This window comes from Suricata suricatta, chromosome 3, assembly GCF_006229205.1.
Source record: "Suricata suricatta isolate VVHF042 chromosome 3, meerkat_22Aug2017_6uvM2_HiC, whole genome shotgun sequence".
In the NCBI taxonomy this organism is placed as follows: Eukaryota; Metazoa; Chordata; class Mammalia; order Carnivora; family Herpestidae; genus Suricata; species Suricata suricatta.
Genome location: NC_043702.1, coordinates 160,272,651 through 160,297,095, shown reverse-complemented (window position 1 = coordinate 160,297,095; position 24,445 = coordinate 160,272,651). Strand labels below are relative to the sequence as shown.

At 37.3% G+C, this 24,445-nt stretch overlaps 1 protein-coding gene across 1 annotated transcript in view; it reads left to right on the top strand.

Annotated features, from left to right (window-relative positions):
* The window catches only part of USH2A (usherin), a 697,677-nt gene that overhangs the window by 432,230 nt on the left and 241,002 nt on the right, over positions 1–24,445 (top strand). The window contains exons 38-39 of the mRNA XM_029933401.1: positions 15,921–16,071; positions 16,659–16,801. Of these exons, the coding sequence (XP_029789261.1) occupies positions 15,921–16,071; positions 16,659–16,801 (294 nt within the window). The remainder of the gene's footprint in view (positions 1–15,920; positions 16,072–16,658; positions 16,802–24,445) is intronic.

The following is a 24,445-nucleotide window of genomic DNA, read 5'->3' as shown; positions in this document are numbered from 1 at the left end:
TTGGGGGATATCACTCGACTGGTAGGAAAAGCATTAGCTGTCTCCCTCTGTCTCATGTACTTGGACTCTCTGTCTTGGAAATATCCTTCCCCACAGTTTCAGAATCTTGATGTTTAATTTAACACAAAGGTCTTTGAGAAGCACAACAGGGGGTTGTTCCTGGTTGTTCTGGCGTTGAGGAAATTGAAATGTACATGTTTTTTCTCATTTATCAAAGACAGGCAAGAATCTAAACTGACATTTTATATCAAATGAATTATGAACTGTGTACTTTGTACCTAAGGGAACAACAACTAAATTAGAGTTTGGGATAAAAGAGAGAGAGAGACAAAAATAGGTTTTTAATAAAACATACAGTAATTTCTGTTACTATGTCTGATGGTGACATGACCAAACAGTCTTATTGTGTACCTAGTGAATGGACTCAGGCTGCTCTGAAATTGGCTTAAGATTTAAATATATTTGAGAGATTTTCTTAGAAATGATTAGATTAAATTAATTTGTATGTAGCTAGGCTTTATGAACAGTGAAACATTCTTGATAATCTAAAGTTAACTTTTAAGTTTCTGTCAACGCTCTCTTAGAAAAGAAAAACATTTGCAAATTCTTAGTCCAGGAAAACTATGAGATTAAAAGTTGCATGAGGAAAAATTATAGTATACAAGATAAGAATAACATGCATGAAAGTACCATATTCTATATCTCCTCCATTGATCTGTAATACACACACACACATCTGCACACTCGCATTCACACTCCACATAATCAAATTATCCTGGTAGATTAAGAGTATGGATTCTAAAATCAAACCAGATTGGGTTCAAAACTAAATTTCTCCTCTTTTTCTTTTAAATGTTTATTTACTTGTTTTTGAGAGAGAAAGAAGACAGAACATGAGGGAGGGGCAGAGAGAGAAGGAGACAGAACCTGAAGCAGGCTCCAGGCTCTGCGCTGTCAGCACAGAGCCCGACATGGGGCTCAAACCCACAAACTGTGAGATCATGACCTGAACTTAACCAACTGAGCCACTCAGGTGCCTCCTAAATTTTTCTTCTTGCTAACTGTGAGACCTTGACCAAGTTATACAGGTATACTTTGCCTCAGGTTTTCTTTCTATAAAAATGGGAGAAACAGTAGTCATAGGTTCACATTGAGAGAAGTATGATAAATGCATGCAAAGAATGTGACACAATGCTAGACACATAATCATTGTGTATGGCATTGCAAAGTTGTATCCTGCCCATTGTATGTGAGAAGATTGGATAGCCACAAAATAGCCTCCCACTTTTCAATGGCTACTGATTCCTGATATACAGAGAGCATTTGGATTAAATTTTTAGGGTGAAGGAGGATCCTATCATGTCTGTGCAATATTCTCAATAATCATTTTTAATTGCTAATTGAAATTAAAAATTTCAGTTGAAAATGCTTGAGAATTAGAGATGATCTATGCTTTTTTTGTCAAGCGAAAGCTATGTTTCATTTACTAAGCTATTCATCAAAAGTAGATATTCTAATTTGTGCTACATATAAATTAAGGAAATGTTATTAATAATAATACTTTTGTTTTCTAGTTCTGAATTTCCTCCAGGTTTATAAACCTGAAAATGACAGAATTCCTTGGTATTGCCATATACTTTCTAATACCAATGCTACACTAGATAACAATTGTGTGGCTAAATTACTAAGACAAATAACTCACTAATATTCTGATGGCAGATTTTCTACACATGAACTTAATTACCTAGTTATTAATCATTACTGTGCTCAAATGAGTATCAATATTTTATTTTGAACTCTTCTACTACTTCATGGGCTAAAATAAGTTCTTAGAAGTCTTTCAGCATATTTTTACCCTAATGATGACTTTTATTTTACTCTCCCTAATAGAGAATGTGAGATTAAAGACCTATTGAGGTAAGGGATGTCCTGTATACAACCTCCGTATTTTAAGACTAGGCCTCATTATTAGTTGAGTAATTTATTAATCAACTTACCCAATCCCCTCTTGTTCTTTCATCTTTAAATGGCCAACATTTTGTCAAGTATTCAAAGATCACTTAACTTCTTGGTTCTTGATATCCCAGGATAGTATATTTAGTGGCAATGTAGGAAATAATGCTGGCTCAAATTCTAAAATGCAATAGTTTGTTTTCTTAATTGCCTGAGTTACTTTTTTAACTATTGTTCTTGCTGGACACATTTAACAGAATATTTTGTGCACTCTTTATAAAGAGAATGGATTTGACTTAGCTTGAATTTACTCATTGTTAAAATTGTTTGTTAACCTTGCTAAGCACATCTATTTTTTTTTATTTTCTTCAGAGAATTATTTTAAATGAAGTGAATGAATAATATTTTAACTAAAAATAGGATAGACTTAATCCATTAATATTTTGTTGTATATTTTAGAATGTTTTTCCAATTGAAGATACACTCTACCTAAAGAGCTCAAGCAATCAGATAGGGAAAAAAATTTTAATCTATGCTGCCTGGAAACTAATTTGGATGAATATGATGGTATTCAAAATAATAGGAATAGTTAGAAGTACTCTTAGGAATACTAAGAGGAATTCAAATGTCACAAGCAGGGACTTAAATAGAGTGTCTAAATCTAGGATATCTACAAGCGAAAAGAATAAAATTTGGCTGGTGGTTTGAGATGTAACGACAACAAAAAATTCTGGGCATTATGACCACCAACTTCAGGGCATCTAATTAGTCTGACAAAGTGACAGCTCCACATTCTAGTTGAACAAACAATGTATCTAATGAAATTTAAAATCCGATCTTTCTTTGAGCACAATGAGCTACATCGTTCACAGCTTTGGGGTATTTCAAAATTAACAGAGGATGACTTCAGTCTGTCTAATGTTTCCTGGTTAACAAATGCACTAAAACTGTCTTGCAGAGTAATTTTAAGCAATTCTTTAATCTTAAACCACAAAGGGAGGTGGAGTTGGAGGTATGTTGCCTTGGTCCTATGGATGCTAATGTGAAGTGGAATCCTTTGTTTCTTAAAATGGTCAATAGCAATTAGTATTCAGTGGTGTCTTTTTATTCTGGTGCCCTTGACCCACCTCTGCCACCCCTTTCTATATTACTCCTATTATAAACTGTAACTGGGGATATCCTTGCTTCTTTTCCATTCTAATTAAAGAATTCTTAGTGAACACAGGGACAATTTTTCATTTCACGAAGAACAATTACGAGAGCTAGGCGAGATCTGCCAATTGGGTTTCCTGTTAACATTTGACCAGTATTTGCACCAATTTTGACTGATGTATTCTCATACCAGTGAAATGTTGGTGAGATTTTGAATTTACCCCAGAACGGCAGACCCAAATGAGTCAATGAAAGACCAAAGACAAATGTGTTACCACCTTCAGGTTATATCCAGTCATGTACTCTAAAATACTTCATTTTGTCACTAAGCTGAGAGGTAAATGATAGAGTATTTGTTTTATAAAAATTTATTTTACCTGCGTACTTTCTTCCTAGGGCTTTTGTTCTAAATACTCTTCTATCGCACTGGTAATAACCTTGAGAAAATGTCATCATTTCTTGAGTTTGGGTCTACAGTGCCTATAGCCATTGTTATGCATCCTATTTTTCTGTTTTTCTCTGGAGACCTTTCTGGGAGCTTTCTGAAACAAAAGTGCCTTGACAAGTGAGAGGGAAAAAAAATCCTGATAAACAGAAAGATAGACTGAGACAAAAAAGGACAGAAACGGTTTTGCCAAAAGTCTACCTCCAAATAAACCTCCTTGAGATTTAAACGGCATAGTTATTAAAAAAACAAATGAACAGACAAACAAAAAAACCTTCAAAATTGTTTTACTTCCTTTTGAACGTCCTGGCTTTAATCTTTCTCTGCTCTGCGAAGTTGCAAAGTTGTATCCAGACTCAGAGCTGGTTTTTTAGACTCCTGTGGGGCAGACAGGGAAAAGGCAGAGTAAGGAGGCCGCCTCCCTCTGCCCCTGAGGAAGGCAAGATTTTGGTTTGGCCAGGTCACTATAAAAAGCATTATTTAAGATAACAGTAAGAAACTTAGATGTTGGGGATAGGTTGCTAGATTCAAACAGCAGCTTAACTATTTATTATCTATATGGCCTTCTGTAAGTCACATATTGTACCTGCTATGGTCCCAATATTTGAGTCTTCCCAGGATTTACATGTTTAAGCCTAACACCCAATGTGAGGATATTAGGAGGTGGGAGCTTGGGAAGTGATTAAGTCATGAGAGTGGAGCCCTCATGAATAGGATAATACATTTAAAGAAGAGGCTTTGCCCCACTTCCACTATGTGAAAACATAACAGGAAGACACCATCCATGAATCAGGAAGTGGCTCTCCCCAGATGCTGGATCCCCTGGTGCCTTGATCATGGTCTTCCCAGCCTCCAGAACTGTGAGAAAGAAACTTCTATTTATTATAATGTGTCTAGTTTATGATATTTTGTTATAGCAGTTAGGCATACTACAACTTCCGTCTAAGCCTCCCTTTTGTTGACCCACCCTATTTTACATATAGAATGACTATGTGGATTAAGTGTGATAATTTGTATAAAGCATTTAGTATATATAATTTTGTCATAAAACAAATATTCAAAATTTACTATTTTGGTATATTTATCTTTACTAGTTGAACATCAGCATGTTAACATTATTTATGAGGCAGTCAACCAGCCATTAAAGTTGTTAATTTGTTAAAAACTCTTAATATAGTACAATCAAAACACTTACAAACTTTTTGGGGCACCTGGATGGCTCAGTCAGTTAAGCCTCTGACTTCGGCTCAGGTCAGATCTCACGTTTGTGGGTTCGAGCCCCGCATCAGGCTCTGTGCTGACTGCTAGCTCAGAGCCTGGAGCCTGCTTCCGGTTCTGTGTCTCCTTCTCTCTCTGCCCCTCCCCCTCTCATGTTCTGTCTCTGTATCAAAAATAAATAAAAAACATTAAAAATATTTTTAAAAAACCACTTACAAACTTTGAACTTTTTTCAAGTTTCATTCATTCAAAAAACATTTGCTGAGCTCTTTCTAGTTACCAGGTATGGCCCGGTTCCTGGGCTAGAAAGATTGCTAGAATAGATATAGTGCATTTCCGCAGGAAACTGAAGGCCATGGCTGCCATTTTGTCATTGTTTATAGTTGTATTTACTGCAATTTCTGAATGGCCCTTGGGAATCTCCAGAAAACCCTAGAATGAATCAGGGGTACTCTGAGCTAGATTTTACTTTGAGAAATGGGGAGGTTGCTAATAAACTGGGACAATATGTGTTTGCAAACAATGAGGTAAGGCAACTATGTCAATGTTATTCAGGTTGACTGTTAGTTTTAAGTACAAAGTAGTATCTTATTTACCTGATTAGCTATTGGAAGGAATTATTTTTAGACTTCAGAAAATTAATTGATTTAAAGCCATTCTCTTATTTTGTAAAACTGCAAATTATTTCATTAAATAATTAGAATCATTGTTGACCCAGTTCCTTAAATAGTCATTCCCGTAAAATGAAAACTTGGGAGAAAAAGGATAACCTGAAAATAATTCTTTAAATGTCAAATAGATTTATAAATTGAAAGTTCTTAAAATAACTTAAAAATTTGTCTGTCCATTGATTACTCATCAGATTCCTTTTTTTTTTTTTTTATTGTACCTTGACTATCACGCATCTCAGACTAGAATCTGGTGCTTGGCAACAATAAGCTAACCCCAGCCTAGGTTTTGTAGTATAATTTTCTAACCCTTTCTCTTCATTATTTAGCCTTGTTTTCTTGTGTTTTAAGTGTTTTAAAAAGTACTTGAGGAATTAGGTGAATAATGATTAAATCTATGAGGGGTTTTATTCCCTCTCTTTTTTGGGTTGCTAATGACATGAATGTTTATTCTTGATTGACCTGCATAAGAATGGTCTATACAAAGTAAATCTAAAGAAACCAAATAGCTGGAAATGCTAGAGATAAACATTTGGGAGTTCATGCACATAGATGATGTTTGAAGTTCTCCAACATGACAAACCCATTTATCACTTTCAGAATCCAATCCAGTCAATTCACCAGTTAGTACAGGAGCTCCATCATTCCTTTTCCCCTTACAAAACTAAACTGAATAATGTCATTTCTCTACTGTAAAAAATGAGAGGATGATTTTCTGTCTTCTTACTATAAATTTCAGACTCCTTACCTGGCCTCCAAGACACTCCAATAGAGCATCAAGGTTGGGGAAGAAAATCACAAAGAGAAAACAAGTAATAATGTACACTCTTTGTCCCCAAGTAGCCTACAATCTACTGTGAACATAAAAATTTTCCAAAAATACTGAATTTCTATCATGTATATAATCTTTGCTGTGGTTTGGGGTATAGAGTGATCAGTTGGACTGCTGTAGCCACTCAATACTAATAAACTGAGTTAGACTAAAAACTCAGTGACACTTGCTTAAGGAGAAATCTTGTAATAATCTATGAGGGTGTTCATGGTGTGAATAACAGACAAGTTCAGGATGAAAACAATAGCCAACACATATATAGTATTTACAGTGTCTACCTTATTTTATTATATGAATAGTACATTATCTCATTTAATCCATTTAGTTCAACTCTATGCACCATTTTAAACTTTATTTTGTCGATGGGGAAATTGAGGCACAGAGAGGTTAAGTTATTTGTTCAACAACTAAATAGCAGAAATTAGGATTTGAACTCAGGTATGATGGCTCTTTACCAATGCACAGACATCTGTTCTATGATTTAGCTAAAATAAACTCTAAATTAAAACATTTCAAGAAGTTGGTAATAAGCCATTTAGGTTAAACATTTTTAAAGGGCTAAGTGGACTCAAATAAGAGAATGGCAATTGCCCAAAATATTCAAGACTATCTGTAATAAAAAGCTTACCAAAGATTTAAAAACGTTTTAGTTGAGCAAAATGCATAAACAAACATTTAAGAAACTAAGAAATACTAAATGGCCAATAAACCTATTTTGAATATTTTAATCATTGTCCATTTTTTGGCTTTAATTATCTAGCCCCCAATACTCCCATGAACACCAGGCCCTTATAGCCATCTGCCTTCTCCTGTTAATGAGAATGTATATAGGGGCAGCCACTGTGGAAAACAAAATGGAGGTTCATAAAGAAATTAAAAATACCATGTGATCTAGCAATTCTACTATTGGCTATTTACCCACAGAAAATTAAAATGATAATTCAAAAAGCTATAGCACCCTAGGCTTATTTAAGAATTATTTATAATAGCAAAGATACGGAAACAACCCAAGAGTCCATCTATACATGGAGTAATAAAGAAGATGAATGGAGTATTCCTCAGTCGTGAAAAAGAATAAGACTTTGCCGTTTACAACAACATGGATGAACCTAGGGGATGTAATGCTATGTGAAATAAGTCAGACATATAAAGACAAATGCCATATGATTTCACCCTTAAGTGGAATTTAAGAAACAAACAAACAAACAACAGACTTTTAGATATAGAGAACAAACAGAACAAACTGGTGGTTGTCAGAGGGAAGGTGAGTCAGGGGATAGGTGAAACAGTTAAAGTAATTAAAAGGTACAAAATTCCAGTTACAAAATAAGTAAGTCATGGAGATGAAAAGTACAATGTAGGGAATATAGCCGATATTATTGCAATAGTGTTACTTGGTGACAGATGATGACCATACTTACCATGGTGAACACTGAGCAATATACAGAATTATTGAATCATTGTGTTGTACACCTAAGACTAATGTAACACTGTGTGGTAATTTTATATATATATATATATATATATATATATATGAGATACAATCAAGATATATAAATATTTCAAATCAAGTTCTTGATCCATCAATATCAGTCTTAAGTTAATATTTCATATCTATAAAAATATCACCTGCAATAATCTTGTAAAGTCATGTTACCAAAACATACATAGAGTCAATGGCATAGTCTTCACCAAACATTGTAAAACAAAGTTTACAACATAATTTAATGTATTTAGCTTAATCATTTAAAAATATTTTGTATAGATATCCTTGTGTAGAAAAAAACAGGAGATATAATCTATAATACTATAAGAATGAATATCTTTTGGTAATGTAATTATTGCCAATTGTTTTTTTCATTTGGTAATTTTCAAATTTTCTATAATGAACATATATTATTTTTTATAGATAGAAAATACATACTTTAAAAAAAAGGTCATTTTAATCTATAAAACTGATTGTTAACATTTGCTTAACATTTCTTTGATAAACAATACTAAATTCTCAAAATTTCATCAGTGCTCTAGGTTATATAAAACATTAAAAAAAGAATCTCTACTTTTAGGCAATTTATATTATCATTACTTGGGCATTATGAGGGAAAGCCATGGTTAGACTTAAATTTAAGATTCAAGTTCATGTTGAGAGATGAATTATAGTCTTGAAAACAACAGACGTGCGAAGCTGTAGGTTGCCATTTTGTTAGTCATATACTTCAGATGGGTGTTTGACCTTTCTCACCTCAGTTTGCACATCTCTGAGATGGGGCCTTGAGACAAATAATTGATAAAAAAATGAATGTATTATAAAGTAGTATATCAAGCTCTCACTTGATCTTGCTGCTGTTAGTACTCTCTAAGCAAATAGTCTTTTATGTTAAAAACTTATTCATTTTCAGGTAATTGAGTTTTTATTTGTTAATAGGAAATGTGAGGTGGATCCTAACAATTATTGGGTCATGGTAAAAGGCATTTTTTGGCAGATAACACCCTCTACCAACAAGTCCATCTATCCATTCATTCATCCATCCATCCATCCATCCATCTATTTTTATAGGACATCTTCTGCAAAGGAAGCATTTTGCTGGGCACTAGAGTATCCCCTTAAATCTTTTGTTTCTTTAATAACATTCCTCTCAGATTCTGTGTATTCATTGGAAAATGATTGACCTTGCATTTTTATCTGTCCATAGGATCATGTTGAATCAACTATACAGCCAATCTGAATGACACTGCTGAACTCCAATATTAAGCAGCCCAGAATTAAGATTCTTAGTGAGTTTTTAGCAAATCCCTTGAGCAAAGGAAAGCTGGGAGCTTCCCCGTGATCCACGCTGGCCAGAATGCACACAGTGTTTAGTTTAGGTATAAGCCTTCACATTTTTGAAGATACGTTATCAAAATAGGACACTGCCAAGTCAGGTACCATGGCTGGATAATGGTTGAGGAATCCTGGAAACTGGATGGAGGAAGTAGCAATGTTTAACCTGGAATGAGGCACTTCAGTGGAGAAGACAACCACTTAAGCATGCCTGAAGTTCTGCCCCGCGATGGTGCTAGACGCTTGTTCTTAGGGGTTAGAACGACTAAAACGACGTCCTAGAGAGTACAGTGTTAGCTGACCAGTCGTGTGCACCCATTACCCATGAGAGTTCTCATTTATATTGGCTGCAGCTTAAGTCCTGTTAATTCTTTAGACTCTGCCGTTTCACTCTCAGAAGTCTCAATGTGGACAAAAGATTATATTCACCCCGAGTGTTGTAGAAGTGCTATAATTCTTTAGTTCTGTTTCAGAAGGAGCACACAAACAATAAGAAATGCCCAATAATGTCATGAGGCTACTTAGAAAACAACTATTTTCCTTTCACTGGTAATCAACACACAGAGATCTGAATATCACCTGTCTGCAAAGTTTTAGGCAAAAATCCTATATTTGGTGGTGGTCTTTAAGCTACCTGCACCCCAAATGTAAAATGCTCTTGTTTTGTTTTTAGCATTCTACAGTCAAAAGTAAATTCCATGGCATACCTATGGATAACACTTAATTTTTCTAGTATGTTTTTCTTACTAACATGAAGACTCCATTTTGTATTTCACTGAATTTCTGTGAGCTTTGACGAATTTCTGAGAACTAGTGAATTCACATAAGTAATTCTGTGTCAGGTTTCTTGTGAGTGGTGAACAAGACCAACAAAAAACTCTTTAAGGATATGACTTGGACAAAGAATAAACCCAATCCTTACTAAAACTAATGTGTTTACTATTATAAATGGTTTGCTTTTGTGCTTATTTAAAAAATGTAATATTTATAATCTAGCATCAATCACCTACTGGAATGTGCTGTTTTGTGGTGTAGAATTCAGAGCACTAAGTCCTCATCCTACCAGTAACTACTTTTTTGTGTGTGATTTGAGATAGAAGATGTAACCTCTCTGAGCTTCGGGCTCTTTATCTATACTACAAAAAAGAGATAACACTATAATTCTGTAGTGTAATTCTTAGGATTAGAAATAATTATGTTTAAAAAAATCTGGCACAAAGTATGTGTTCAGAAAGTTAGATGTTATGAGAAACGGTTTTGCAAACATTAAATCTATTTTAACCTACTTGCCACAATTTAATGCTGCTCTATTTGTACATCCTTGTGCTCAAGGTTGACTGTCCATTTGTTAGCACATCTGCATATTCCTCATAATTAATATCTTTTTTAATGACATATGGTTTAGTGACTGGAAATTGAGTCTTGCCTTCTGTTTTCAATTTGTTCATGACTCAACGACTCAATGTATGTGTCTGAACTTTAATTTTCCATTCTGGAAACTAGAATTTAAAAGCTTTGCTCCTGTATAGCTATTTCAGAAAGTGGGAGGAAGTGTGTAATCCAAGGATGTTGAATACATGCCAGGCTATTCGGTGGTGCAGCCAGGATGCATGTAGATAAAAAGGACATGGTTTCTCTTCTGTTACGTTAACAGGGAAACATGAATGGGGATGCCAACAATCTAATCTCTACAGTGGGGTGGGAGGGTAGTATGGGCAAGGCTGGAGCCAGATTCCAAGTGTAGCCAGGAAGAAGCATCATGTCAGCTAGGAATGAGCATGGGCAGAGTTGATGAAGTCCTAGGCCCTAGAGTTGGGCTGAGAACACAATCACCCCACTTGAAAATCTTACAATGCTCCCATGGCACTGGCCTTTCAAGGCCTGGTCCTCTGAAAGGCAAGGTCCAGTGCACATTTGGATGTGAGTTTCCGACTTGTGGAATTCCAGAAGTACTAATACCTCATCTATAGTATGTACACATTCTGTGTTATAGTATTTGTGTCATGTCTATCTCTCTATAAATATAAAGTAGATGATCTAAACCCCCATTTCTCTCTATTTGCTCTTTCTCCTCCCCAGCATAGAATCTTATGCAGAGTGGCATTTTATATATATATTTTTAATGTTTATTTATTTTGAGAGACAGAGACAGCAATCAGTGGCAGGGCAGAGAGAAAGGGAGAGAGACAATCCCAAGCAAGCCCCATACTGTCAGCGTAGAGCCTGGCCTGGGGTTCGGTCTCACAAACCGAGAGATCATGACCTGACCCCAAACCAAGATTGGACACTTAACCAACTGAACTGCCCAGGTGCCCCTGACATATTTTATTATAGAGTGAGTTCAACACAAAACATCATAGATTTCTTCTATATCTTAACGCAGTATTTTATTCCAGTATTTTAAATGCACACACATATACACAAAAACACACTGAAACAAGTTGGTAGCTGTTCTGAGAAATTGGTGCATTGAAGAAATGTGCTGAATTTATTTTCTCCCCAAAAGATTCCTCTTCTGACCACTGCAAACTTGGTAGTCACCAGTCACATAGAAAAAAGAAAAAAGCTTCTGTTTTTGCTTTTTAGAGCTCCCCTCCAGGATCTATTAAAGGAGCAAAAGTTTAGAACATTCTGTTTGTTTTGGGGGTTTTTTAGACAGAGAAGAATCCACAAGTGCACATCATTTAAAAGTTTAGTAAGATCATGCATTTAAGAGATTATAGCATCTAGTCTAGTCCAACCTGTGATTTAATTTATGGCTTAAGGTGTTGTATTCACTCTGCCTTCCAAAAAAGGTTAAATTTGAAATTTTATTAAGAGCTCCCTTCCTTTGAATTTATAGATTGGGGTAGCTGTTTTATCCACTTGCCGTGTAGGATTAGTATTTACTGGACACGATGTGTTGATTCAGGAGGTTGTCTGTGGAGAGCTTGCCCCGTGAGGGTCATCTTAAACTCGAGAGAAGCTTTGTGAGCAACAGAGCATCTTGGAGACAATATATCAAGCTGATAGATACAGGGCTCTTCTGTTAAGGAACCAGAGGTGGAATTATGGCGATCGCTCCCAGTTATTGCTTTGGTGCTAAGGAGCCTCCACGGAATAGGGCGAGGATAAAAGGGGTTAACTGGAGGGGAAGGGAAGGCTTCTAGAATTCAGTGTCCAGAAGCAGGCAATTAAATAGTTGTATATAAATAACTTAAGATGATCACTCTCTTTGGGAATATTCTGTGACGTTTTACGTAAGTGGAGTCTAACCAATTTAATGGGGTGCTTTTTTGTTGTTATCCCTCAGAAAAGAACCCAAGATATTATATTATTACGGAGCCTACTTTGGGGCACTCCTCCCTTCTTACTTAGCAGCATGGTAATTCAGTTCTTAACACATGAATGGATTTTTGTGTATATATTTAAAACTCTAATGTTTTCAACTCCATGACTTATCTGAACTGAATTTTTCCCCCAAATTTGGAGTGTTGATGACATTACATTTCTTGACACAGAAAAATTTGATAAGAAAACAGTCAAATGAGGGCTAGGACTATATTGCTACATTATACACAATTTTGTACTTTACTGATTGCCCACGCTTTTCAATATATGTTCATTTATTGTGAATCAACTAAGAAATATATAGCAAATAAGAAATAATCATCATTAAAACTATTTGTGTTCACAGATAAATTGTTAGGTAGCAAGTCTCTATTAGCACTGGATAGGGGATAAGGGGCCTTGGACAGCAGTCCTACTGCATTTCCTAGGCTACTGACTGAGGGAGCAATCTCATGCCATTTCATCTCTCTGTTTTGTTTTTGGTTTGGTTTTTTTTTTAGCGTTTGTAGTGTGTGTGTGTTTGTGTGTTGAGAGAGAGAGAGCAAGCAGTGGAGGGGCAGAGAGAGAGAGAGAGAGAGAAAATTCTAAGCAGACTCTGCACTATCAGTGCAGAGCCCCACATGGGGCATGATCCCACAAATCCACAAGATCATGATCAGAGAGCCAAAACCAAGAGTCAGGTGCTCAACTTACTGAGCCACCCAGGCGCACCTCATTTCATCTCTCTTAAAGGATCTGATTCACTCTCACACATTAGCCCTGGGCTGATTCCTTTGCTTTTATCTTGTTGAAAAATAAAATCTTTTCTGACTGTGAAAATAGAGACCATCAGAAGAGATCTTTGGTGTTTTTCCATCAATAAATTGATTCTGTCTCTGCATGGCCTGTCTGGCATTCACTTCTGCACAATGGGTGCACCATTCCTGCTGTATTCCACAGCCATCGTGCCCTGGCTTCTCTCTCTGTCGCTCCCATACAAGGAATTCACTCTGGCAATTACTCTTTCTGCTACATCATTTCTCCAAATCTCTTCTAGATCTTTCTAATAGGCGTGCATACACTTTAACATCTCCCAGTTTTTAGAGCACCTTCCTTGATTGCCTGTGCTATTTCTTCGTTCCCCGCCCTCTCATTCTCTCCTACGCTTTTGTCATCTTTTAGCTGGAATGCTATAATAGGTGATTCCCCTGTCTATCCACACACCCCCTCCTCCATTAGCGTAGAATAGTCTTTATAAGTCCCAAATTATGCCATGCCCTTTATTAAAACCCTGCAATGGCCTACAGATCCATTTCAAATAAAACCCAAAGTCCTTAGTATGATTTCCAAGGCCTAGAACCAGAAGGGGTCTGGAGGGACCTAGACCCTGCTTGTCCCTCCAACCTCTTTTCTTCTCCCTCTCTTCAGCCTATTTTCAGCCACTTAGGCGTCTCCACTGTGCCCTAAACACAACTAGTACTTTCCCCTTCTTCCTCCCTGGTGCTCACTGCCCTCTCTGCCTGAATGGCTCTTCCTCCATACATTCTCATGATCATTAAGCTCTCTGCTCAAATGTCACCTAATGGCATGTTCTTCCTATGGCTTTCCTATCCAACATGAATTGTTGCTTAATAATAAAATTGCACACTCCTTTTCACTTTTGTCTTCCCTTACCCTCCTTTAGTTTTCTCTTGAGCTTATCTGTTCGGTATGATCTTAGGAACCATTTGCTTAATGCTTGCCCCCTCTGTTTACATGTAAGTTCCATAGGGTCAAGGGCCATGTCTGTTTTACTCAATGCTATTCTCCCTCCACACAAAGAATACTTTGCCCAGAGTAGAGGCTCAATAAGTGCTTATTGAATAAATTAGTGGATTATTGATGAACCCAAAACCCTTGCAACAGATTGATGAAACATGTCATGTAATTCGTCCATTCTCATCACTGGCCTTTCATTAGCTTCCTAGTTCACAGACAGGTTCTCCTGAGAGGGAAAGTATGTAAAATTCACATACTACATAATGCTATGTATAAAAAGAAGTTGAAAATGAACCCTACTAGTTATTTTCATTATTTTAATCCCTTCTCCATCTTCACCAATGGCTTCTAGTAATTTTTGGCAATTAGAGACTTACATTACGGGGAGTCTGAGAGGTTCAGTTGGTTAAACATCCAGCTCTTGATCTCAGCTCAGATCATGATCTCACAGTTCATGAGTTCGAGCCCCACATCAGGCTCTGTGCTGCTTGGGATTCTGTCTCTCCTTCTGCCCCTCCACTGCTTGTGCCTGTGCTCTCTCTTGTTCTGTCTCCCTCAAATATGAATAGGTAAACTTAAAAAGGAAGCTTATATTACAATAATTAGAATGTTCCTAAAAACTTAAATTACAGCAGCCCTTAAATTATGCTAAGGAAAATTCGGATCAGTCCAATATCATCATCATCATCAGCATCACAAAAACAACAACTAACTAATAATTACCAAGACCCAAAACAAGGTGCTTTATTTACATCATCTCTGATCATCCCAACAATTCTGCAAAGAAAACTATCCCTATCCTAAAGGTAAGAAACATACACTGAGAACCATTAGGTGATTCTTGATTCTCCTAAAGTCACAGAGCTGTGCCTAATTTGCTTTTGAGTTCCTGACTAGCTTTGGAACACATTTTTATATGATAGGTTCATTCAGGTTACACATGTTGGAAAAATTAATTTAATAACGAGACTCATCTTGTCATTTTCTTTAAGTCAAATGGCTTTAGTTTCCTGCATTGCAGTTAGACCTCGTAGAACTATTCAAATCGAGTTCCCTCATAGATTATATCAAGCAGACAGGCTGGACTCAGGAAAAATTTGCCAGAGCTCAACTAGACTAGAAAAAGCAACATATTTCCTTTGTACCTGCAATGTATTTGAATAAGGGCAACTGACTGTATAAAACACATGAGGAAGGAACTTTAGTTTTTGTTTTCATAAGTGAGAATTACACCCGCAATGTGCTATTTTCAGCCAATTGTATTTTTTTAATATTGTAGAGAAACATAATTTTAATAAACCATCCTCAGGGGAAAAAAAAGCCAGTTGTGTTCATGAGTAGAAGCATGAGTGAGTGGCAATGGGTGATATAGATGGGAGGAAGAAAGATCTAGACTCCTTCTCTGATTGCTTGATTGCTGAGCAAAGAGTTAAATTAAAAAGGTACTTTAATATTTGGTTCACTAAGTTCCCTACATGTTTTCAATTAGATGAACAGAAGTACAGGTGGGGACATGCTGCATGTTCATTTGTCTTGCTGTTTGGGGGCTGGCTTTTAAGACTGAAATACTAACGTAATTGTGTTGAAATGAACAATAAGGAAGTACAGTAGTTCAGGAATGAAAATGTTAAATTAAATGGACCATGTTTAACATTGTTGTTGATCCTGAGGAACAGTTTTTCCAGTATATGGAGCATTTCGATTCCATCCAACATATGTTCTCCACAGTTTTCTCTGCTCTAATTCATCTGTGTTTTTCGACAGCTCCAGATGGCGTGTTGCCTCCGAGGCTTTCATCTGCCACTCCAACCAGTCTTCAGGTTGTCTGGTCTACACCAGCTCGTAACAACGCTCCCGGCTCTCCCAGATACCAACTCCAGATGAGGCCTGGCCACTCCACTCACGGATTTCTAGAGTGAGCATCCTACTTTGTGTATCCTCCTAACCGTCACCTGCATGATACACTGTGCGCATAACTTACTTTATCATAATTTTTGCATAGGTCAGTTCTCATGTGCAACAAATAAAGGCCACCTTTTAGAAGTTCAAATAAAAGACAAGTAATCCCCTAGGAGATAATTATTTGCTCAGCAAAAATATTTTTCATTTACATAGCGTTAATATAGGATTTCTTCACCTTTAACTCTTCATGGGCATAAGTATCACATGAAGCAGGTATACACCTGAACTAAAAAAAGAGATGCTATCTGAACTATAGATATAAAATTATAATACTTAGTCTACAAGTTCCATGTGGCAATCAGCCTCAATAGTAGACTAGAATTTTCTCAATATTACTAGAATTTCCCTCTCATATACGTGCAATATTTCAAGCCCTCAGCCAAATGGCTCCTTATTTTAAGAGATCTCAGGTGACATCAGAAACTTGCAGTACTTAACTACAAGTTGACATTCTCTGAAAATTCCTTGCAGTAATATTTTACTTGTTTTTATTTCTTTGAGTGCCTAAAGCTTCCTAATTAACATTTCTTTCCTATGTAGGTTATTTCCCAATCCTTCTGCATCGTTAAGCTATGAAGTGAGAGATCTCCAACCATACACAGAATATGAGTTTCGCTTGGTTGCTTCCAATGGATTTGGCAGTGCACATAGTTGCTGGATTCTGTTCGTGACCACAGAGGACAGTAAGTAGTCTGAACAACACACAGCCAAATGTCATCTACATTAGGGACCATTAAACGTCTTCAATTTTTCCAAAACAGAGAAATAAGCCTCCCCTGTTTTCTTGACATTTAGTGATAATAATCTTTTCTAGGGCAAGGATGGTCAGACTCTCCAGAAAGAAGAAAAATGGGGGCTTGGGGAATTTTGAGGGTGAGGTCTTCAGAAGAAAAATTACTCACAATAAATTATGACATGGCCCCATTCTATCCTTCAGGGTAGGTCTAGGTGTCCTGCAAGAGGAAAGTTATCATCTTCCACTCAGTATACTCTGCCTTGGAGGAATCCCGGCAGGCAGAAGAACATGAAATAGGGGTCTTGCTTCATGAGGATGCTTAATGTGTCATTAAACCTTTTCCTGGAAACAGATTCCAGTCTAGTTTTAGTCACACCTGAAAGACAGATTTCAGAGGAGAATTATAATCTGATGTTTGGTTCTGCACTATTACAAAGACTAGATTGGGATTGCCTTATACAATCAATTAAAAGGTTTTCTAGTTTTTCATGAAAGAGTTATGTTTTCATATATAGGTTTTTACTAGGTTATATGTAGAAAATAAATGCATGGCTATAATCCTTAGTTTTACATAAATATAAGAGCATATATATATGGAAGTATAATTTTTTTAGGAAAGTTTGAAATTAAATCAAGCTATATGGAGTGAAAAAGGACACTGTATCTTTGAACAATGAAGTTTTTAGGGTTAATCTTGTCAAGTCTTTTAATCAGAGGCTTCTTAGAAGATGTTGCTCTGTTGGCCAATTGCCATTCTGGCTCTATATCCAATGAGGACCTGAGTGACTTTCAAAAGGCTAGATATTAATCAAAAAGACATGGCATTTGAAAGAATATCAATTGTATATTACATAGAATCTTTTATTTCTACAATACCCTTAATTATATTATTTTAGTAAGGATAGGCATCAAATGAGATAGAATCAGAACTATTTACCTTTCTTAAAGCTTCCTTTATTTTTGGGAAGAGGCCATTATGCACAATAATATATAATACTTCATCCATTTCTCCCAATTTGTAATTACTCCCTAGGAGCAAGTTAGATATTTTACAAGGGCACATCCAGTCCTTTTGGTCTCTCGGGTACCATTTAGTAAATTATCAGCACAGCGCAATAAACGACACCCAAGACCCAGAAAGCATTAATGCACCACTCAGTGCACCTACACCCCTTTTAGGGAGAGTACCACACACACTCTAGGGAACCTGGCAGCATAGTGACCAACTGTATACAGATTTATGAACTAGAAAGCTCATACTCAAAATAGATTTTTTAATGAAAGATTATTTTAAAAACAACTGAAAATAGACTTCTAATTCTCCTTCTTAGATATAGCATGCTTGATGGCACTCAATAAAGGTTAACTAAACGTATTTAATTATTCAGCCCACTGCAGAGGTGATGACTCCATGGAATGCTTCATCGGAAGAGAAGAGAAATGGCCCCCTTTTTGGCACCCACAGTTTCTATCCCCACAGAGAATGTGCAACACTTGGGCTTTCCCAGTGGTGATTCTCACTGCACAGAAGCCATGGTCTTCTATCTACAGACAGGAAGTTATCACAAAAACAAAACACAAAACATTGCGAAGTACCAGTTAGCATAACATTCTTTGTTGAACTTACTCCTGCCTTAAGTGACCATAAAGCAAGTCTCACAGACTCTATGTGGTTGGAATTTTCATGCATGTAAGACTTTGCCTTCTTGGTGATTTTTAGGACCTGGGTTTGAAGTGAATAGGATTAACCCTTCATGCTCCTTAAGAATTGGTAACATGCGATTATATAGCAGGTGTTAATCCAAGAAACGCAGCCATAATTTTTATTTAATTTTTTTCCCTGAAACCGAAGACTTCTTTCTTCATAGCCTTCTTGTGCATACTGCAAAGTCGTATATATTATAAACGAGCCAAAGGCTGGGCATTTGCCCCTCCAGGTTAAGGTACCAGTGCACACTTACCCCTGAGACATAATGGCAGTGTACTCTATATTTTGGGTGTCAGTGGAGATGGATGCCGTCTCTGGAAGGATGTGCAATTGAGTTGACAAAGAGTGAGTGATTGGCATTGGGCACAAGTAGTTTTTCTGTCAAGGCTTCAAAGCATTGCATACGAAACCACCCATGCTGACAGCTCCACGTGAGAATTGCACTTCATACTTGATCCTGACCAGCACCTCTCATTTGCCCAAGTGCAATGTCTAATGTAAAAATTCTAGATATCATCTTACAGAATAAAACAGAAGTGACCTCATGCCTACATTTAAATTTCATACCATCAATAGGCACCTTTCTACATTAGCCAAAACCACAAAACAGGTCGCCAGGAGCAGTATTTTCAGTGTGAAATAGCAAGACTGTGATTTTCATCAAGCCTGTGACACCACTGGAACCAGAGAGAGATACCGAGACAGGAAATGAATTGTACACAGAGAAACAAATGCTTGAGTGCAGAGAGACATTCTCATGGACAGAGAAAAAGGGTTGTGAAGAATTTTAATAGATTTTTTCAAATAATTTGTCATTTCTATAAGAGTGCCACCAATATTCGTTCCATGCCTTTTTAACACTCTAGTGTGCTGATGCCAAATAATAATAATGCACATTTCCTATGAATATTTTAAATCCTGTTAAAACGTGTGTTAGTAAAAGATGTTTGTTCCAGCCAACTTGGTCAGTGTCGTGTTCGACTATTTGCAACCAGGTAAATACAAACATCTCATGGTTTTTGGTGTGTGTGTTGGGGGCGGGGGGTAGTGCATGCTGCTGGCAGTCCAAGCACCTGGCATTCTGCAGTTTGGAAAAATGCTTTAAGATATTATTAGACCTGGGGCGCCTGGGTGGCTCATTCGGTTAAGCATCCAACTTCGGCTCAGGTCATGATCTCATGGCTCGTGGGTTTGAGCCCCATGTCAGGCTCTGTGTTAACAGCTTGGAACAGGAGCCTGCTTCAGATTCTGAGTTGTCCTCTCTCTCTGCCCCTCCCCACTTGCACTCTGTCTCTCTCTCTCTCAAAAAAAATTTTTTTAAATAAATCTTAAAAAAGAAAGGATTGTATTAGACTTGGATACATATGAATGCTAACATGAAGACACTTGCCTAGCCACTGAAATTTGTGGTATATTTTTAATCTGAAATAACCATCAGTCCTGATTATCTTATTGCTCCCTTCACCATGTGTGTTTATAGTAGTTTTCTGGGCAGTATATACATATACGAATTGTTGCTTCCAGAGGGGCAAGTTTCCTGCAACCTCAGTACAGGGGCTGGTCCTTTGGCCTACTAACACCCTGCCCTGTGTAAAATATGAGATGGCCCACTTTAAAAAAAATGTGATTCTATAGACCAAAGTTGGAAAATCTGTCTCACAAAGTTTTTCAGGGAACAAGATTGAGAGATGAAACATCTTTACTGTAGTCATTTGAACAACAGACATGTATGAAATACACAGGCAATTAGACCAACCTACTAAAAATGGAATTGTTTTCTAAAAATTACTTTTTTCCTTCCAAAACAAAACAAAAACCTAAATTGGTTCTAGAATAGGCCATTTCACTATCATATATTTTTAAAGATTTTAAAAATCCGATTATTTCATGAAATTTGAGGTTTAAAAACTCTCTCTATATATATATTTTTAAATGTTTATTTATTTTTGGAGAGAGAGGGAAAGAGCATGTGCAGGGTAGGGACCGAGAGAGGGAACAGAGGATCGAAAGTGGGCTCTGTGCTGACAGCAGGGAGCCCCATGCAGGGCTTGAACCCATGAATCCTGAGATTATGACTTGAGCCAAGTTAGGCTCTTAACCCACTGAGCCACTAGGCACCCCCACATTTATATTTGTAACCTCTAATCTAAGAGGTGTGATTAAATAAAATTTGTAGGATTCCAACAGTTATTTTGTATTTTACTCAGACAATTTTTCAGGAGCTCATTATTTTGCTAACAGACTGATTGTTCATGAGGTTTGCCCGGAGTCTGCTATAGGATAGGGCTATGTATCTTGTCACCTACACAGGGAGATTTTAAATTCTCTGAACATACTTTATTCATTATATTAGACCTTGTTATTTTTCCCACACTTAAAAATCAGACCGTGAGCAAAGGATGAAGCAAGGAGGGGCGCCATCCTAGTACCTGGATTCCACTTTACTTTTTCTGTTAGCGTTTTTAAGCATCAGCACCCCCAAGTCCCTCAGAGCCAGAGAATCTTTGAGATTCTCATGGCAGTTTACAAAGGAACAGGGGTTCTTCTGAAGTAAGAAAGACATTGCAATGTTACTTGAAATTTTCATTGAAACAGATTTCAGAACACCTTTCTTCCTCTTCTTTTGTCTGGCAAAATCTATTCACGCATCAAGCCTTGGCTCAAGGGCCACCTCCTCTGTGAAGCCTTCCATCCTCTCCGGTGCCATAGAATTTTGATTTGTATTGTGCACCATCAATATCCCCTTCTGAAATGTAACTTCTCAGGACCTAAGACTCTGTCTCATTTATCTTTGTATTCTAATCTCCCCTTTTCTGCCATCTTGCTTTCTTTTATCATGTATTATTGCCGTTAATCTCTTACTGTGCCTTATTCATAAAATAAACTCTCATAGGTATGTATGCACAGGAGAAACGTAGTATGTGTAGGGGTCGGGACTATCTGTGGCTTCAGGTATCCATTGGGGGCCCTGGAATGTGTCCTCTGCAGATAAAGGGGGTTGACTGTATACCCAGGACCTGGCAGAGGATCTGATATACAGCAGGTGCCTGAAAATTGTCAGTTGAAGTATTGATTAAAGAGACCTTTATAAAAGCAAATCTGTGAAAATTCAACCAAGCCCATTTTATCTGGGTACCTGCCCTGTCCCAGGGACTGAGAGAGACATCAAAGTTACAAGGATGATTAAGAGACTGTTCTTTCCTTGAGGCATCCATTATCTGACAAGGGGGATGTAAAGTCGGGCTATCGTTAGAGTCTACGGAACTGAGGCTTCTGTGCGAGCAAACCCAGAGGCGGAGCATTCTCTTCAACATGGGATGTCAGCAAAGCCTTCCCTGAGCAGAGAATCAGGAGAAGGAATAGGGACTAATTTATATTTGGAATTCACCTAAACATCAAGTTTCAAATTTATTTCCTCACAGTTGGTCCAGAAGAAGGCAGAAGCAGTAATTGCCGTCGGAGGTGTCCATTGACTAGGGGGGTGGCTTGCGGAGTGTCCTGTCAGTGGTTTCAGCCTCACGAGGAGATGGGGCGTGTGAGGCCGAGAGGCAGACGGAAGAGAAGGAAATCCCCAAAACAGGCCTCCTTCTTTCCCTTGGTCAGAGGCAGCCTGCTGGCTGTTTCATTTATTCAACACTGACTGTCTTCTCTAGGATAATGAATGTTCGAATTCGAGAGGCGTCTACTAGCCCCAAATCATATCTGTTTCAAAATGAGGTGGGGAGGGATATATAGGAAGAGAGTTCCAGGAGAAAAACACTTTTTCTTATTCTCAAATCCTATAATGAGAGTGAGCACTCTGAGTCTTGTGACAGGGAAAGCTAAAACTGTGGCATAAAATTGGATTAACTGGGGAAGATAATTCTAGAGCAGGGTTTTCTAGATCATTTCATGTGCTTCAGCTCTTAGGAGTATTTAAATTTTAAAATCCATGTGGCATGGCAAACATCTTTTTATTAGTGTGTTTTAGAATTTAAAGTCTCGATCTGTACCTTAAAAAAATGTTCTATATGAGGGAAAATAGGAGCATTTTAAAGTTAGGGTAGAGCATCTTTACATCAGTAGATTTTATTTTATTGAACAAAGAAATATGAACTATGGGTTCAGTAATGGTGCACAATTATTTTATTTTCTCCATTCTAAGTAGGCTTCCTAATTGCTTTAAATATTAACTGACACATTTATCCTTTCCACCGGTGGTTATAGATACCTATTTTATCCAGAAGATCCATGATGAAAGATAAATTATTTTTTTATTTATTTGAGAGAGAGAGAGCAAGCGAGCATGCACAAGTTGGGGAGGGGCAGAGAGAGACAGAGAATCTTATGCAGGCTCGGCCCCTGTCAGCCAAAGCTTAATGTGGGGCTCAAGCCCCACAAGCTCAAAACTGTGAGATCATGACCGAAACCAAGAGTGGGACATAACCGAGCCACTCAGGTGCCCCAAAAGTAAAGTATTTAATCTGCTGATTTTGAGAGCAAAATGTCTCTCTATCTATGTCACTACATACTTTGTTTTATGTTACATGGATTCCATCCCCCTAAATCCTTAAATTTTCAGAATTAATAAAAGCAAACATTTATTATTATTTTTACATTCTTACCGTAATATCCTAAGAACCAAAGCTAAAAGCAACCAATAGAAACTCCTTTGAAAGGATGGACTGATTAATGAAAAATCTATCCACCTGGCCTCAATTTCCCCCATAAGAGCTTGGCTCTCTTTGGGGGCATGTAAGGCACACTGTCCTCCCAAACCTGGAGCCTCCAATTCATGCAGGACTTCTTTTCTGTTTTCATAAATTCTCACATCAACACTTTGATTGATCCTCTGTCCCTAACGTTCAAGGAAGAATCCAATGCCATTCACTGCAAAACGTGCCCCAGTTCTAGAAATCTGGTCTTCCTAAGCAACACTCACTCCAGTCTCTCATGGGAGAAATGGGGAAAAAGTTTCCCAGTCCTGGTTCTTCTCCTTACAGACAATCAGATTGTATTCTTTCCACTTCAGCAAGCTTCCTTAAACAACGATACCTATGCCACCAGCCCATTTCATTTGTCAGGAAGCTGCATGTTCATTTTTGTGCCAAACAAGAGCAACCCATTTTTAATATTTGTTTTGGAATACAACTCTTGTGCCCTCTACATGACCACAGGATTAATATTTCTTTATTTTATTTGTCCTATTACATTAAAGTCTTTTATTATGAGCTGTCAAGAATCCTTTGGGGAGGTCATTGGGGTATAAATAATAAATCGATAAAAGAATTCATGATTAAAGAGAAGCTAGAACCCATCGCTCTTCTGCTAACATATCAGGAGTGAATATCAAAAGGCTACATTAACAATTAGCATATAATATATTGCTCTATGTAATTATACATCCATATATTTGCCACCTTGATTGTTCATTCATGGGCGAATTTGGGGGATATTCTTGCGCGGAGTTAATATTACTGAAAAGACTTTTAAGCTGAGTGAGGTTTACTTAGAATGGTACAGAGTTGCGTTAGGGCAATAATGAGAACATAACAGGAAAACCGAACACTCGTGGGTAACTGAGAGCACACAGTGTAGGAGGCCCATGCTGACCACTGGAAGTTAAATACACACTGAACGTGTGAGTCATTCAGACTGTTTATTCCTACACGCGCGCACATACGCATGCGCGTGCGCGTGCGCACACACCCTTCCCAATGCACCCACCTGACTATGAAAATAAATAAACAGATCCCTCCGTTAACGATTTTATTGCTCTACTTTAGGCTGGGGCTGAACTTTTGAAGCTGATGAGCAAAATAGTTTCCCATAAAAGATAATTTCATTTGCCAAAATGAAACTACTTTCTGTTATTAATGCTGTAATGAAATGGCCTGAAACATG